Genomic DNA, 17,935 nt, shown 5'->3' with positions numbered 1-17,935 from the left:
AAATTTAAAACAAATTAATGTTTATAGAGGAAAAGAAAATTGTTAATTTGTTCGCTAAATAAAACGAAAAATAACTCGTATTCAAGTTGTTTTCAGTTTCATAATTTAATTGAGCACCTTTATTAAGTTTAACCTACCTCTAATGTGTATGTGATTTTTTTCTTTTAGAAACTGTAATACATCTTCACTAAACGAAGTAGGAACCTTTGTGTGATTTTAGCACTTTCAGACTTTATTGAAGACAGACAGCATTTCAAATCATTTAAAAAAAAAATGAAATATATTTTGTTTACTGAACAAAAAATATTACTAAAAGCATTTTTGTTCAGAATATAGTTATATCACGATGCGAGAAAGAATATAGAACTTTCTTTTGATTATGCACTGATAAGGCGAAGTGACCAAATGAGTGAGTGAAAGGCAAGTGAGAGAAGGGTGTTTGCGTCACCCTTTTAGCTCAATACAGGAGTTTTTCGAATGTTCTGAGCATGCAAGGACTTCATGATTTCTGGGCAGTGCACGTAAAAGGGGAAAAAAAAATGAAAAAGTGGTGAAATTCGCTACAGTTTAATCGAGAACAAATAGTATATATGAAAAATATATTTGGGAGTTTTCCACCAATACAATGCGTTTAATGTTTGAAGTTATCAAAAATGTATCCCTTTTACCTGTTAAACTGATCCAGTGAAATTAATTTCATAGCATAAATCTTGTACTGAGTTAAGTACATGCTGAGAGTGCTGTTAAAATATAGAGATATTACAATAACTGAAAATATAGAGTATTTGAACAAATTTTGATTATATTTTTTGAAAATAACGCCGTCAAATTACCCTAAATGAGTTGAGTTTTCTCCAATAGCAATAGACTTCCTAGTGGCATAGCAGTATGTCTGCAGACTTATAATGCTAAAAACTGGGTTTCGATACCCTTGGTTTGCGGAGCATAGAAAGCCCATTGAGTTAATTGCGCGTTTTGTAGCCTTGTGCTTAACTACAAAAAAAAACCAGTAGCAATATTTTTGTTTTTGTTCTCCAGTGTAATGAATAAAAAACGAAATGACGTGCTACTATAAAATAAAATTATCAATAACATATATCTTGAAAACAGACACAAGTTAAACGTATGATTTCCATTCCTATTACTCTAAACGAAATGTAACACTAAATGTTACATTTAAATGTAAATGGTACACTATTCCAGTGTACGTAATTGTAAAAACGCCAATAAAACCGTAAAACGCAAAACTAAAAGTGTGTACGTATTTCCCCATGAAACTAATGAACCGCCATACCAAATTTAGTTAAATACATCAATATTCTACGAAATAGCTACATGAACATACAAGAGACAGTACTATTACTTTGATAGATTCATTGTCGGATTAAGCTACGATGTTTGATGTATTAAACTATTTACTGCTGAATAACAAGAAATACACTGACAATAATAGTTTTCATAATTCAATGTCCCGGCATGGCTAGGTGGTTAGGGCGCTCGACTCGTACTCTGAGGTTGCGGGTTTGAATCTCTGTAGCACCAAATACATTCTTCCTTTCAGTCATTGGAGTGTTATATGTAACAGTCAATCCAACTATTTTTTTGTTAAAGAATAGCCCAAGAGTTGACGGTGGGTGGTGTCGACTAGCTGCCTTCCCTCAAGTTTTACACTTCTAAATTAGGGACGGTTAGTGCAGATAGCCGTCGTGTAGTTTTGCGCGAGATTAAAAAACACAAACAAACAAACAATTCACATGTCATGTATAACGAGTTTTAAAATATTTCAGTTCCAAATGTCCTAGTTATTCCAAAGTTTCTACTTTGATACATGAGAAAACAGTTTATTTTTTATAATATTAAAGCCTCTGTTATTTTAAATAATAATAATGGAATAGAAAAAGTTTAATTTGTGTGTGTGTCTGTAGAAACGAGTATTAGACGACAAGTATATGAAGGTTTTTGGAACAATGAAGTAATTCATCAAAGTTAACGTAGTATGTATTTTATACTGAAAAATTGTAAGTGCATGCCATGTTTCAGAAATATAAGTGCGTAGTTTAAACAAAATCTGAGCTTTTTAATTCTGAAGACTTAGTAATTTACCAATGTCGTTTTATATGATTTGTGAACTAGAATTATTGGGCATTGAATCTACTAGTCTCATCGATTAGAATATCATTTGAAATTCTTCTTTTCATAAGCCATTGAAATGCATATAACGCAGTTTATTTACTCGCGCTGTGTTGTATATTGATGTCTGTTTAGACTTTAAACCAATAGATGTCACCAGTTTTCTAAACTGATTGCAAAATCAAAATTGATTTTAAAAAGTTCCATATATAACTAACTAACTATTCATACAAAAACTGTGGGTTGACTTTCATTTACATTCCGCTTTTAAAATATAAAAGTCCAATATTTTTTATAGTTTTTGACATTTCAAAAATATAGGACTAAAAAAAATCTGGCTATTGATTTGAAACATTTCATGGGTAAGATGACAAAGTGAATACGAAACACGAACACCGAGAAAGAGTTGAATTAAATTGCAAGGTCTTAGTAAACGTGATGTTTAGCATTGAGAAAGTTACAAATTCAAGAGGACATAGTTGCTCATTTAAATACATACAACTAGGAGACTTTTGCAAAACTATGTCAGTTTCATACAAAGGTTTGTTTGTTTATTTTTGAATTTCCCGCAAAGTCAGAAGAGGGCTATATGCACTAGTCATCCGTAATTTAGCAGTGAAGGACTAGAGATAAGACAGACAGTCACCACCACCCACCGCCAACGTTTGAGCTACTCTTTAACAAACGAATAGTGAGATTGATCGTCACATTACAACACCCTACGGCTGGAAGAGCAAGCATGCTTGGTGCGAAGGGGTTTCGAACCCGCGACCCTCAGAGTACGAGTCGAACGCTCTAATCTCCTGGTGATGCTGGGCCTTCATACAGAGGTAAAGACAATTGTTTGTTGACTAAATATTTCATCATGACCAGTAAATAGGTCTGTTATTTTGAAATATACCATCACCTGTAGGATAAGAGTGCTACTTTTTAGGCTAAATTTTAAGAAGGTTTATTTGTTTTAGGATAAATTTATTCAACAGGCTACTTGCGCTTTGTCCGCCTCGAGGATCGAGCTCTGGGTTTTAACGTAGTACAGCTTAAGAATTATTCTAGATATTAATGAAATATTGGTACTGAGTCTTCAACAGAAAGTTTCTTCTGCTTGTCAACAATAACGTCTCTATAATTATTGTGAGATAAACCTAATTTTTTTATTGAAACTATTTTCAACTCTTTAGCAATCGTTGTCTTCTTTCTGGAGTTTCAAATCATAGTAGATCAAAGCTATCTTCTTTAAATCGAGGGAAGGAGTGATTTAGTCGTTAGCGTTCTGGACTAAGGAACGGGGTTTCTGATAGAAGTAACAATTTGTTTGTTTTGGTTTTTTTTTTATTTGGAGCAAAGCTACACAAGGGCTATTTGCACTAGCCGTCCCTAATTTAGCAGTGTAAGAGTAAAGGAAAGGTATCGCCAACTCCTGGGTTACTCTTTTTCTAACGAATAGTGAAATTAACCATTGAATTGTAACGCACCCAGGTCTGGAAAGGCAAGCATGTTTTGTATGATGGAGATTCGATCCCGCAACCCTCGGATTATGAGTTAAACGCTCTAGCCATCTGGCCATGCCGGGTCAAGAAATGACGATCAAATCATTTTGTTTGATTAGAGCAGCTAAAAATTGACGGTGGGTGCTTGACTGCTGCCTTTCTTCTAGTATTATCAATTAATAATTAGGTATAGCTAGAGGAACTAGCTCTTATGTAGCTTTAGACGAATTTCGAAGCAAGTATTTTTTAAAATAAAAAACAACAACAAATAGAAAGCGTTTTAACTTTATTGAATGAGATAGGTTGCGCTTTACTTGAATAATTACACGAATTTCGTAGATACTGAAAATGCAAAACACCTGTATATAGATCATTGTCAAGATAAACTTCTATGATGTTAGTTTGGTGTTATTAAGCACAAATCTACACAATGTATTATCTGTGCTCTAATTACCACAGTTATCTAAATCCAAATTTCAGTGTTGTAAGCTGTGAGACTTACTGTTGAGCCACATGGGGCAGCATATAATGTTAAAGCAATATAATTACGTCACTCAGAAATTAAAGCCAATATAATAATATAAACCAGGATTTTTTTGCAAATATTTATTGAATAATAATGTTATAAAATATCTTCTTTTCATATCCAACAACTACTTAAAACATTTTTTGAAATGTATCAAACCGCTCTTAATACCTTAAGATTTACTTACATAATGATAAAACTAATCAATGGACTCTTTGCTTTTCGTTCTACCCAGAAACTGAGTCCCGAGGTCTAACATTGTAAATTCCAAAGTTTATCGCTAAGCCACAGGGAGAGATCTCAAGAAGTCGACTAAGAGATAATTATCAGTTATGTTCTCTTAAAGGGGTAAGAACAATAATCAATAAAGTGTTATTGAACATTGTTAGTTACTGTTTAGTATGCATACGAGGTCTGTTCAAAAAAATACGCGGACTAACGTCATAAAACAAAATGTACTTTATTTAGAAGTTACAGGTCTGGGACCCCTTCAAAGTACTCTCCTCCCCAACGCACACACTTATCCCAACGGTGTTTCCACTTGTTGAAACAGTCCTGGTACGCTTCTTTTGTAATGTCCTCCAGCTTCTTCGTCGCATTTGCCTTAATCTCGGGAATCGTCTCAAATCTTCTTCCTTTCAAGGGTCTTTTGAGTTTGGGGAACAAGAAAAAATCGCAAGGAGCAAGGTCAGGTGAGTAGGGTGGGTGGGGAAGAACAGTAATCGAGTGTTTGGCCAAAAACTCACGAGTTCTGAGGGCTGAATTCCGCAGCAACGCGGTGCATCTTCAATTTTTCGGTCAAAATCTCGTAACAAGATCCAACTGATATCCCACACTCTTCAGCAAACTCCCCTGACAGTCAGACGTCGATTTGCCCGCACCAGGGTGTTGATTTTGTCGACGTGTGGGTCGTCAGTTGACGTGGAAGGACGTCCATCTGCAATGGACTATCGACCATCCTTAAAACGTTCATGCCACTTGAAACATGCCGTACGCTTCATAGCAACATCACCGTAAGCCGTGTTAAGCATAGCAAAAGTTTCAGTCGCAGATTTTCCAAGCTTAACACAAAATTTCACAGCAAGTCGTTGCTCCTTCAGGTCATTCATTCTGAAATCCGCCAAACGAAAAAATCGCACTTCACTTAAAACCGCGTAGCTAATACACAAATGAAGATATCTGCAATCGGGAAATGGCGTCGTAATCAGCTGATCTGTGCGAACCTAGCGACACCAAGCGGATTCCCCTGGAACCAACTGGAGCTGCGCAATTCAAACAGTCCGCGTATTTTTTCAACAGCCCTCGTATAAATGTACAAGTTTATAACTGTTATATTTATTTGCAAACCGAGAATCATATATAAAATATCAGGAAAGAAAATAAGTCCGTACACGCTCGGAGGTAACAACAACAACAAAAAAAAACATGTTATATGTGACCAGTTATATCTTTATACACGAAATACTCAGAGCGACCACAAAAAGAATCATTAGCAAGAAAGACAGCTTATATATTTTACAGTGTACTCAAGTCCATAAAAAATGTACTAAAAGATATACTATAATAAAGTTACTTGTCTCAAAAAGGAAAATAAAAATATGTATTTTTTTGCATGTGGAGAATTCACCCTTAAGACTTATAAGTTAGAGAGATACTCTGTGACCTATAAAACTTCAAAAAGCAGGATTGGTCCTATGAATTCTTCTGAATAGTACGTTAAATGTGTTTAATACATATGAATTGAACGAGGCATAGTTTTGTTTGTATACTATAAAATATTATTAATCTTTGTCAAGTGACCCATTATAAAAAAATTACATTTTCACACAGTAATTTAAAATGTATAAATAGAAATTTAAAAAAAAATGAAAGAAATTCCTACATTAAAATATACGACAACGTGTATGGACGTTCGTCGAATTGGATAATATTATAATTGAGTGATAAAAAGTGATACCTTCAAATCTAAGGTACTTATAGTGCTGAGTGAACCTTGCCGATAGCAGGGTATCTTTAACACAGATATTCTCTTTGACTCTTAAAAACGCTTATATTTATCTATAAAGCTTTTATATATCTCTTAAATTGTTTATAATGTATACATTTATATGTATTTCTTTATATAGGAGACATACCGAAAAATTACGATTTTAATGCTTTGATAGACAGTCCTATTATTATATACTTCATTCAACAGATCTGCCTTCTAAACTCTCCTGGCTACTAACGTATAGTAGAAAAATATAGAAATAATATAATCTTAGAGATAACGAACAAAACAAGAACAACAAAAAATAATATAAATTCTAAACGAGCCGAATAAGATCCAAGTGGTTATTTATTAACACGTTTTCAAAATAGACATACAAATGTTTTCGTTTCTTGAAAAAACTATGCTTGTGTTTTTTTATTACAGTATTTAAATAACTATTTCGTCGATTAATTTTGTTTCATTAAGATGTAAGATGAACCCTGTAATCTCGTTTTCTTAGGTTTAACAGAACTAACTCAAAACACATTTGTAATTACTGGAAGTTTCTATAGTCAATTTTATAAGATCTGCATGAATGATAATTCTGTGTCGTCTACAGTAAAACGGTAATTATATAAACATCGTTATTTTTGCACGATTAACTTTCAATGTAATAATCTATTTTGTTGTGTCGCATAGTTGTCTTATGAAAATTGTATTGGTTCAATCTTTATCTTATACTGCTTTTAACAACAAAAAATATTAGTTTTTTCCGGTATTTACAATTATTTTAATTATTTTGGCTGCACTAAAAAAGTTCGGTTCGTAAAAAATATCCTTCTATGGAATACCACAAACGACTTCATAAAAATTAGGATGATACAATTACAAAACCCTATTTTATTTACTAAATGTTACTTCGAGTAAAGTACTGAAGTGTCACACTCGTGCAATGAAACCCAGAGGTACGTGGCATCATGTGATCGAGATACGAATTTTATTTTACTTAAACGTTATATTTCATTAGTGTACAGCGGTAATGTTTATTGTTCTATTATCGTATGTATATAGAGCATTATTACTGCTTCGTGTTTTATTGTTGTTCTTGAACAATACTGCCTAGTAATTATAGACTATTCGAACTATTTGTTTCTATGGTTCCGTCCATGTTTCAACACACACTGACGTAAAACGTTTTGAAGCCGATTTAAGTGTGTGTGTTTTTCATATAGCAAAGGACTATCTGCTCAGCCCACCGAGGGGAATCGAACCCCTGATTTTAGCGTTGTAAACCCGGAGACATACCGCTGTACTAGCGGGGGGCGCCTATTTAAGTATTTTTGGTGAGGTTTATTTATTCTACATTAAAAGCCATAAGGCTAAACAAGGCTTGTTATTTGTTTAGCCTGGAAATATTTGCTCAAAATTTACTAGTTGTAATTGGTCCTTCCAAGAAATACTTTTATTTGAAACTGTTATGCAAGTGTTTAACTATTTTTAGTAGATTCTCTCTTTTATGTGACTTGTTCTCGTACAGCTTTCATAACAAAATAGAAATAACCTTTAGAAGCATTAAATTTGTCTATTTGGAACAGAATAACACAGAATCAAAGCTTTTCAGTGTGTTTCTTTAGCAAATAATTACAAATCAATTACAGTGCATAAATCTCTCATCATTTTGTATTATTTATAATTGCATTAAGTGGATTCTCATTTAGCATTGTGGCAAAGATTCCCATGACTGCACCAGAAAACAGTAGCACAGACAATGTTTAATGTTGAAAATAATTACGTTTACTTTTATTTTTATATCAGATATTTATCTACGTATAATATGAATAATTGTTTTATAACTGTATTCATTCTTTAAAGCTGATTATTTTGTACATGTATCACTGAGTTATCACCGGTAAGTCATAATAAATGTTTACAAGCAATTTATAATTTTAGAAAAGTAAAGAATTTTAACACTTTGTTTGTCAAAACATCACTTAAGAAAAGTTAACTCAAACTGATATCAAGAAAATATTTTTGAACGTCTTGATAAGTTGAAAACTTTTCGAAACAACAGAAATTTATAGGTTATAAATTGTATTGTGTAACATAGACTGGCATGCAAAACATTCAAGGTCAACAACCAATGAAAAGCGAAACAAAAACTTAAGGACGATCTTCTCACGGTCCGAAGTATACGGTAGCGATTAAAAAGTCTGATGAAATGTTGGCGAAACATTTGTCAAACTTGACAGCTGTTTATAAACAGTCTAAGAACCAGGTCAATAAAACAATACCTTTGGGACGTGTTAGCGGCTCGGATCTTAAATCACATTGATACCATATTTAGGTCGAAATCAAACTTGAGAGAACAAATATTTTAATCAGCTTTACATGTGAAACTCACACTATCTACCAAATTTCCGATGTACAGTATCAGGTGTAACTTTTCGTGCAGTTGTAGAAATTCAGAAACAAATATTTGTTTTAACACGTGCTGCTTTGAACCTTTGTAAAGTATCATACGTCTTGTCCATATTTCTGAGGCACTAAGGTTGACAAGGTGTAAAAATGTTTTTGGTCCTGCAGACCTACAGTAGTTACGTGTTGAAAACAGCAAGGTTGTGATATATCACACTTCTTTGGGAGTTTCACCTTTGTGGGCTTCTTTTTTCGCGTTTTGCCCATCCTTTTAGGTATTGACAACGAAATATTTAATGGGTCTGATGTCAAATGATCGATTTCGCCAAAAAACTCTACAGCAGCCTCAGGATTATCAAAACTTAATCCTGCCATTTGCCGGTGATCATTCGATAAGCACAATGTATGAAAGCAATTTTCTTGGGCTTTGTAATTAGTTAAATTATCAATTACGTCTCCCCAAAGAACAAACCCTGTGCCTTTCTCAGCCACAATGATCTGCAATCTCCTCCGATTTCTGGCTCGAGTATCGCCTTTATCGAATAGCAGTACAGGAATGCCAGTCTTTTCAAGTTCCCATTCCCCAGGACATCCATAAGAGACTGCTCGCGTAAAATACAAGTTCGCTAAAGAATGGCACACATAAACGTAGGTTTTGTGACCTCGGAAAAACATTTCAATCTGAGACACATCTTGTTCAGTCAAGTCTGTGTCCACGCTCTGATATTCGCTAATCTCCGAATCTTCAGATTCGCCTGGTGAGTTCGAAAATGACAGAGAAGTTAAAGATTTGGACAAGCGTTTTAATCCTAGCATGTCATACTTTTCGGTGATTTTTAAAACAGCCTGTTTCTCCTGGTGATCAAAAGCCGTCGAAGGATACACATCCTCACAAGATTCTGTTTCTGCTTTCGACAAAAATCCTTTGATGAATATACCATTTTTGTCTCTGGATGATAACTTAGTCTTTGAACAAGCTTCTTTTGACCATCCAGGGTTTTCGTTTTTAAGTTTAATGAATCGTAGATGGGACTTTTTTTTGTAGCAACGTGCTGAGACCTGTCTCTGTTACTAAACATGTTCGTTATTAATTTTCACACGCTATATATTTTGACGTTTTACTTCTAGTACTCATTTGGTTATAAACTATTTAATTACTTTGATACATTTTAATAAATGCATGTCACAAATTTCGGTTAAGTTAATGTTAATTTCTTTCTTCTCTTGAACTGGAAGTGAAGAATTATTTTTCCTATAAAATATCGCCAATACTAGAGGTGACCATAATCTCGACTTCGTGTAATCTTCACTTGTGTTAAATCTTAAGCCTAAAAAATAGAAACAAAAAATAATAAATTAATTGATAAGTTTCATCCACGACATAAAATAATGAGCAGGTAGTAATTACATGATGCTCCCGATGCGCCAACGGTACGTTTTAGAAGTTACAACACTAAAATCCGAGGAGCGAACTCCCACGGTGGATACTGCGATTTTGCTCTAAAGATAAATTGTATGATGCACTTCTCATGAAATATTAAGTAAAAATAAAAAGGTAATAGTAGAAAAGATGTGTTTTCAATAAAGTACAAAGCTACACAATAGGTTATCTGTGCTCTGCCCCCCACGGGTGTCAAAACCCGGTTTGTAGTGTTCGCAGACATACCGCTGAGCCACTGAGAGGGGGGGGGGGTAGAAAATAGTTTCCACTAGACAAAATAACCATTTGCCTTATTACTAGCATTTTCTAATTAAATTTTAAGAAAATTACTCATTCTAATCCCAAATTAATTTTACTCTGCTCAAAATTATTCAGTTAATTTCATAATTAGCATAAACATTCGAAATTTTTAGCATAAAAATACGCCTTTATGACTAACTTAGAAAACACTGTTTTCTAAGAGCAAAATCATAAGGCGCATAAAGTAGTTTAATTTCTAGAAAATCCAATTATAAAACGCCATTAAAGATTTTTCAAATCATAAATTAAATAGTCTGTAATGTATGTAGAGTAATAAGTATGGTTGATCCTAGAAATATATATCATAAAGACTTCTTACTATTATTATTCAGAAACTTAGAGCCAATGATTAATTCAGTCTGAGTAACATATATGTAAATAGCTAGTTTCATAAATGATGAGGTACATTAAAAACATCAAAACTATAATAAACCGATTATAAAAAAACAAAGTCACGAAACTAAATATTTAAAGCGTAAAACACTTCTAAGATATTTTACTTTATGTCTTTTGGACTGAGGTCAATTATTTGTACCCCCCTCTAAAGCACTATCAAGTCACATTTTTACTCCCCTCTCAATCACTTCTACAGGTACTGTTATAGGCACGTCCATGCCCCCTTACAATATCAGATGTATGAGCTTTGAAACATGCGATTTCGATAAATTTTGTGTAAAGTAAACAATAAACTTAATCATTCCATAAGCAATTTAAAATACCATATTACATAATAACATGCAAATTTGAAAATAATGGTATGGATAGTCGATTTACTAAATACTCCTTACTATTTACGAATATATTAATCTGTGAAATATCTGAGATAATTATCTTTAAAAATAACGTTAATTCGACAAATGATAAGTAAGGTAAGCTGAAATAAATTTTTGCGGATTGATCTCACATGTCATAAATAAAACACAAGAATATAGAACACGATGATATATAAATGATTAAAGTAAAACTAGTAAACATTATAAGTACAGTATTAATGAGTCCATGTGACACACCTTGATGATCATGATGCCAGAAAGTAATGCTGTTTTATAGTTGTATGCATTATAATTGTTAAGAGATTTAAAATGATGCCATTAAAAAAAACTTTACATATAGCTCTAATGCATATAAATACTTCTCTTAAGTAATGTAGAGAACTTCAACTCATCTTTACAATGAAAGAATTGTTTCAAACATTCACCAAGCTTGAGCAAAGATCAACAAATATAATAATAAATATGTAAACAATACATGTAGCTAACTCGGATAGTAGATACTTTCCACTAGATTGTTAAAGCCTGCCCATAAGCTGTTACCTAAAAATCGGTTATTTGGTAATTCTTTTTCAAGACAAAAATACTGAAAATTACATAAAAAATCAAAAATCAAATGCCTATGATTAGATTTTTTAAAATTGTTTCGGAAAATATCATCAGTAATATAAAGTTTATTCTATAAAGTGTGAATAAAAGATAAGGTTTGTTTGTTCACCTGAGTGGTATGTAATGCACATAATGAAATAAACGGACAGATTAGAGATCTCCATGATTCTGACACAGATTTTAGAAGCAAGATAGAGGTAAAGCAACTAAAAGGTAGTACCCGCTCTCTGAAGCGGCTACTGTAAACCGAATAAAGGTGTTGCCCATTACTCTTATAACGCGACAATAACTGTTAAAGCAAATTGTGTCTAGTAGCGCCATGTTTTCATTCAAAGACCCATGATTCCTTAATTCACTATGGTAACCATTAGGTCATGCTAGGCCCTAAAGGATAAGGAAGCACATGTACTGATAAACAACTCAAAACTAAACTAGTTTATGATCTTTCAGCAGCGTTAGAACTTTGGTGAGAGCTTTACTTGTTAGGAAGCAAATCAAAATGAACATTTTAATCTTTCCGTTTATTTTTTGATAAGCATAAAACTACACAGTAAATTATCAATGATCTGTCCACCGCAAATATTCGAATTTTTGCGTTATAAGTCCCCAAACTTATCGCTGACAGACTAAGGGAAACATGTTTTCTAAATTAAATCCATGAATGTTAGTATTCGTTTCTAAGACCACAAAGCAGTTTCACTGAAATTGAAACAAGAGAGATAAAAATGTAGTTACAACCTACTGCTTCAGGCAAGTGGGAGTGATTTCGTAATGATAAACTCACGGGCACAACAGGTAACATTTGCCGCGCAGCCTCAAATTCTGGTGTATCCTGTGTATCACATGCTTTTGACATGAGTTTCTAAAAATCAAGGTTAACATCTTCAGACAGCATCAATACAATAAATTGTGACATAACATCTTGCCCCCTTTTGCTCTCGTAACATTACAATGTATCGACAAAATTTTATAACGATAAAACTCTAACGTTTTAATATTCTACCTTCTCTTCATCACCTAAGGATCTGACATTTTAGAATTTTTACTTTTGTAACCCTCTTTATCCTCTATAACCATGACAATTTATCATTTCTGCTGTTTTACTTTCTCTCCGCAATCTAAAATTCCAACAACTTAACTTTTCCACTGTTTTATTTCCTCTTCGTATCTAAGGCCCTGATAATTTAGAATCTCCGCTGTTTAACCCTCTTTCTTGTCTAAAATCTTAACAATCTATCTTTTCTACTGTTTTTACTTCTCTTCACCATCTAAAGCCCTAGTAGTTTAGCGCTTCCAATGTTTTACTTTCTTTTTGTCATCTAAAACTCTGACAATTTAGCATTTCTAGTGTTTTACCTTCTCTTCACTGTCTCTTTAAAGATAATAACTCTTAGTGATTAGTTCTTATTAAATATATCTTATTCTCTCCATGATGACAAGTCTCTTATGTTACCTGGATCAGCTGTATCGACACTGGATTACAATTTTTGCTGGAGAGTTTATATAGAAGCTACTTAAAAATAAAATAAAAATTCAAACTTGATTATTTCACGTATCAACTTTGACAATAATCTGAATTTATGCATAAAATAACTCACTCTTTCATTACAAGCCTAAAAGGGAAGTAATATTTTAAACAAAAACTAAATTTACATTTAACTTTTTTCTGTCGCTAAAACTTCTGTGATGATCTTGCATTTACTTTACGTTTATAAAACGTTTTTATTTGTTTTAACATTATAAGACAAAATTACCATTACACCTGCTCCAAAAAATCCAGTCCAAATGAAGTAACGTAAGATCAAAATTGTCACTGAGTTTGTTACAAATATTCTAAATGAAGACCCAAAATTTCAAGATTATTTAGTACACGATCTCAGTTACATGCATAGAAGGATACTGGCAACACAATACAACATTATATATCATGTTTTACACTACAATTTAACACTGTTTCCACAATACCAGCCAATAGTCCAATGACCTCACAGCCAAACTGAAAAATGTTAACGTTATGATCATTGTTCAATCTCAGCTCTGTGATATCTAAAATTACAGAACACTGAATCGACAAACACACAAACCAGTTAAAGGACCAAACACTGAAGTTATGAAGATAATTAACAGTCACGATTTGTGTGATATTCGGCAACATGCTCTTCTGGATGAACATAAATTTACCAATTTGAGATAAAGAGTCTGAGCTTTATATTGCATTATGTACTGAAGTTACATATTAGTAATCTCGACTAACGTATAGAAACCTATTTGGATTCCACGAAACATCAATCATCATTTCTTAGGTTACTTAAAAACACGCTCATTGCTACGAACTTTAACCATTACAAGCTCTCCAAGTTAAGAAATAAAATACAATAAAGAAGTTCTATGTATTACATTTCATAAATGCTATCATTGGTAGTGTCAATATTTGGTGTAAGAAATTATCAAAATTAATAATATATCATAGTTACCTACTTTGTAGACATATATGCACAATTAATAAATTTACCGTACCATAAAACAGCAACAAACAACTTTAAAGGGTAATTATTTGAACGAAGTCAAATACCAAACTCACCAAACGTACTTTCATTGAATATAAAGGAAATCAAAGTAACTTATCTTAGTTTTGAAACAAAAATTCATAGGTAATAGGAATAAAGAATTGAATTAAGAAAACCTACATTTTGGTTTCGTCTCTAATTTGAAAATCACGCGTCATTTCTCAGAATGGGAAAGTTGTTTATTTTTTTACTGAATCTTTACTGCCTAATCGTAACATTTAGCCTTATATCTTTTTTCTATAACAAGCTGTCTTGCCATTATTACAGTAATTCCGTAGATAGATAAGAGTTACCAGTATTGTGCATATTTAGTTAAACATACTCTTTCAGTCAAATTTCGATGATCGTCGATTTTGGATAATAGCTCACATTCCAAAGACCCAGTTCGAAACAAATACCTGTCAACACAGAGCAACATCGGAACTTGTAGAATGTACGTGACTTACACACAAAACAGCGTGCAGTCAGACGGGTCAGCAAACTCTCACGGTCAATCAGGTCGTCTTCTTCCCCCTCCTCTCAGCAACTCCCTTCAAGCTTAACATAATATTCAGCTTCAAGGCCAAGGAACCAGGCCAGAGGCTTAAACTGGTTATCGTTTGCTGAGTCAAAATATCTTTTTTCTTCTTTTTGTTTTTTTAGCGTTTCGTTACATCTCTAAAACAACAAAGAGGGTGTATTTAAGGGTGTTTTTAGCATTTCAAAAATATCTTCAGAGGTAGACGAAGAGGTGGAAAAAATATTTAAAGATAGATATATCTAAGTTACTGATTTTGTTTACTATAATTAATTTTAATGCTCGTTTGTTTTATTGTTAAGCACAGAGCTACCGAATGGGCTATTTTATCGTCTGCAGACTTAACGCAAAGTTATTGGTAGACTTTAACAACTATTTATAAAAAGATATAAATAATATACGATTCGTAAGGTTACTTTTGGGTTTCTGTGCAAACCAAACAATTTTTAGAATACTACGTAGATTTCTGAAGCTGTATACTTCTAATAAGGAATGAAATTTTTTTTAACAATAAGGTTATTCAAAATCACACTGTGTTAGATTACATCTATCTTAAAGCGAAAAGACTATACGAGGGACTTCTCATTTATTTTACATGAAAATCAAATTCAGTAGAAGACAATAAATCCATTGCTGGCTCTAACTTGTTTCCTTGCCACAAAATGAAATAATATAAATAAAGGTGATCGAACTATTTATTTTATTATTTCACGTTTACATTCTACTTTAATTCATCCCGAACTCTGGAACTTCCATCGTAAGCTGTAATGTTTTGTTAGGAGAAAACGTCTATTTTACAATAGCGTGTGGTTGGAAAGGAATTAATATTTGAAGGGTGATAGAACTTAGAAGTGTTCTCTTCTAAATTAGCTAGAACCTCATTAATTTTACCAATTCTCATATAATAAAAAACACATACTATTTACTGACCTATCTAACTGTGTATCTATTCCTCTGGACAATGTATGTATGTATGACTAATGGATAACCTTATATCTTATCATTAATCGAAGTACACAATTTAGATTGTTAAAAACGCCGTAAAGCATCATAATATGACTACTAATTCTCATTAATAGTTTTACTGCAAAGTTCTAGTACATTGCTGTGAGACCTGGCACGACTTGCAAACAGGGGGTCAAAATACATTGTCGACTACTCAAGCTATTGATTGTTTAGAACGTTATAATGTCACAGCCAATCCCATTCTTCGTTAATAAAGAGTATCGCAATGGCTGGTGATGGGTAGTATTAGTTAATTATCTTTCTCTTAGTCTATTACTTCAAAATTGCAGACAGCTAGTGCAAGTAGTCTTCGAATATCTTTGCGCGAAAATTCGACAACAAATAATAAACATTCGTCTGACTAAAACTGCGTCACGGCCTAACATCATAAATCAGAAAACAAAACAAAAATACTACAGTCAGTTTCACGCTTCCCAATCAAATTTTGTAGGGTCAGTCATGTAATACATTACAACTGTTTTTATCTAAAACAAAAATGACATAGAGAAAGCTGCATATACATATAACATTATGAGTATTCGCTAATTTGCAGCAATTTTATTTCACATGTTTGACATGTTTCTTATTTATTTGATGTCCTTGACGTCTCAAAAAGAATAATATTCCAATATAGCTATTTTACTCTTCCATTGATATAACTATTGCTTGGTCTACTGATTTAATTGTTAAACTTTTCATTATTTTCATTAAAAATAAATCAAAATCCTTATAAACTCAATAAGCAAGTGTCTAAAAAAAAAGAAGGATAAAATTAGCTGAATTTATAACTTACCAGAATTTAAAACCAACCTTCCTTTTCAGATCTCCCAGTGGGTTAATGGTAAGTTTAAGGATTTACAACACTAAAACCAGGGGCTCGAATCGCGTAGTAGACAAAGTGGAAATAGTCTATTGTGTAACATTGTACTAAAACTAATAGAAAACTTTTCAGATTTTTAGTTTGATCATCATGTATTTATCTATCGAATTTACAAAACCTTAATTTGAATGGATGTACATATCGTAATATATATATATATACGAGCCAAATATAAAGTGAAACTAAACATAGGATAGGTTTTACGCAAATTCATAAACCTACCTCAATCAATTCCACATGCGAAAATAAACTGTGTATAAAAACACAAATCCTTCTTACAGAGACCTAACTCGTCCACATCACATAATAGCTGCAATCTGAGTATTGGAACATACGACTAACATCTCTCTACGTTAAGTGAACTCAAAACACTGACTAACCGAGGTAACTTCTTGGAATCTCCCGTCATTGCATAAACATGCTTGAGGCTACATTAAGTCACTATGACGTCACAGACGTTTCTCCTAAGATTTAAAAGTAGGAAAAATTAATCAGTGCTTGAAATATTGGATTGATATAAATAACCCACTAACCTTTCTGTCACGTGAGGAATGAGAAATACATATAAATTCATCATTTTCAAGAAGCTTGCACTTGTTAGTAACGCACATAAGCAAGTTTACACTGACTGGTTTATGTTGATGCGTTATAGTCAAGATAAAATTCTCAAATAATTGCATTGAAATATATGCTGAAGCTCACAGATTTCTCTCAAACATTTATCATTCTTTTACATTGTATACTATATTTTGAAAAGACATCTGGAGAAAGTAGTTACGTTCAAAATATTTAAAATACACAAACCCTCGGTATGAATACTCTAATGGTTTCGTTTAGTTGTCTACCTAAAAGCCCATTGAAATAAAAAAAACTTTCACTTCCCTCAGGATGTTCTCACGATCTATTCAACAATAGTCTTATATATACCTCTACAACGGTAGTTTTATTACGCTCCGTCTTATATAGTGGCATCCATCGTTCATACTTAAAAGAAGCACATTACGCTAATTTGTTTTTTGAAATATTTTTAGCGTTGGCATTAACAAAAAAACTTGGTTTTACCGATATATTTTCGCAGTACTTGAAAGAAATCCTTTATAGTAAAATACGAGAAAAAGCTCACAGTTGGAGTTTTGTGTAAATAGACCAACCGAGTATTATGTTTTAAGGACATTCTGTAGAACGTAGATGCTGAAAAGTTTCAGACATTTAAAATCTTGACCTATATTTAACATAGCTGACTCACTAAGGCCCCAGTTCTACACTTATAGTTGTAATTAGCGTATATCACATTTGGCTTACATAACTAAAAA

General features: G+C 32.8%; 1 protein-coding gene across 10 annotated transcripts in view; it reads right to left on the bottom strand.

The window, feature by feature from the left end:
* Positions 1-3,891: 3,891 nt before the first annotated feature.
* The window catches only part of LOC143225479 (uncharacterized), a 32,705-nt gene continuing 18,661 nt past the window's right edge, over positions 3,892-17,935 (bottom strand). For 4 of the 10 annotated variants that reach the window (XM_076454953.1, XM_076454955.1, XM_076454957.1 and 1 more), the window contains 2 exons: positions 16,845-17,086; positions 3,892-9,861 (listed from right to left, as the gene is read on the bottom strand). In XM_076454953.1, the coding sequence (XP_076311068.1) occupies positions 8,633-9,349 (717 nt within the window). In that variant the 5' untranslated portion in view covers positions 9,350-9,861; positions 16,845-17,086 and the 3' untranslated portion in view covers positions 3,892-8,632. Of the gene's footprint in view, positions 9,862-14,542; positions 14,878-16,844; positions 17,087-17,935 lie in introns of those variants that run through there. The other 6 variants (XM_076454963.1, XM_076454959.1, XM_076454961.1 and 3 more) reach the window with 3 other exon arrangements.

This window comes from Tachypleus tridentatus, chromosome 9 (assembly GCF_004210375.1).
Source record: "Tachypleus tridentatus isolate NWPU-2018 chromosome 9, ASM421037v1, whole genome shotgun sequence".
Taxonomy (NCBI): domain Eukaryota; kingdom Metazoa; phylum Arthropoda; class Merostomata; order Xiphosura; family Limulidae; genus Tachypleus; species Tachypleus tridentatus.
The sequence above is the reverse complement of the archived record's forward strand: the minus strand, read 5'-3'. Positions and strand labels throughout refer to the sequence as shown.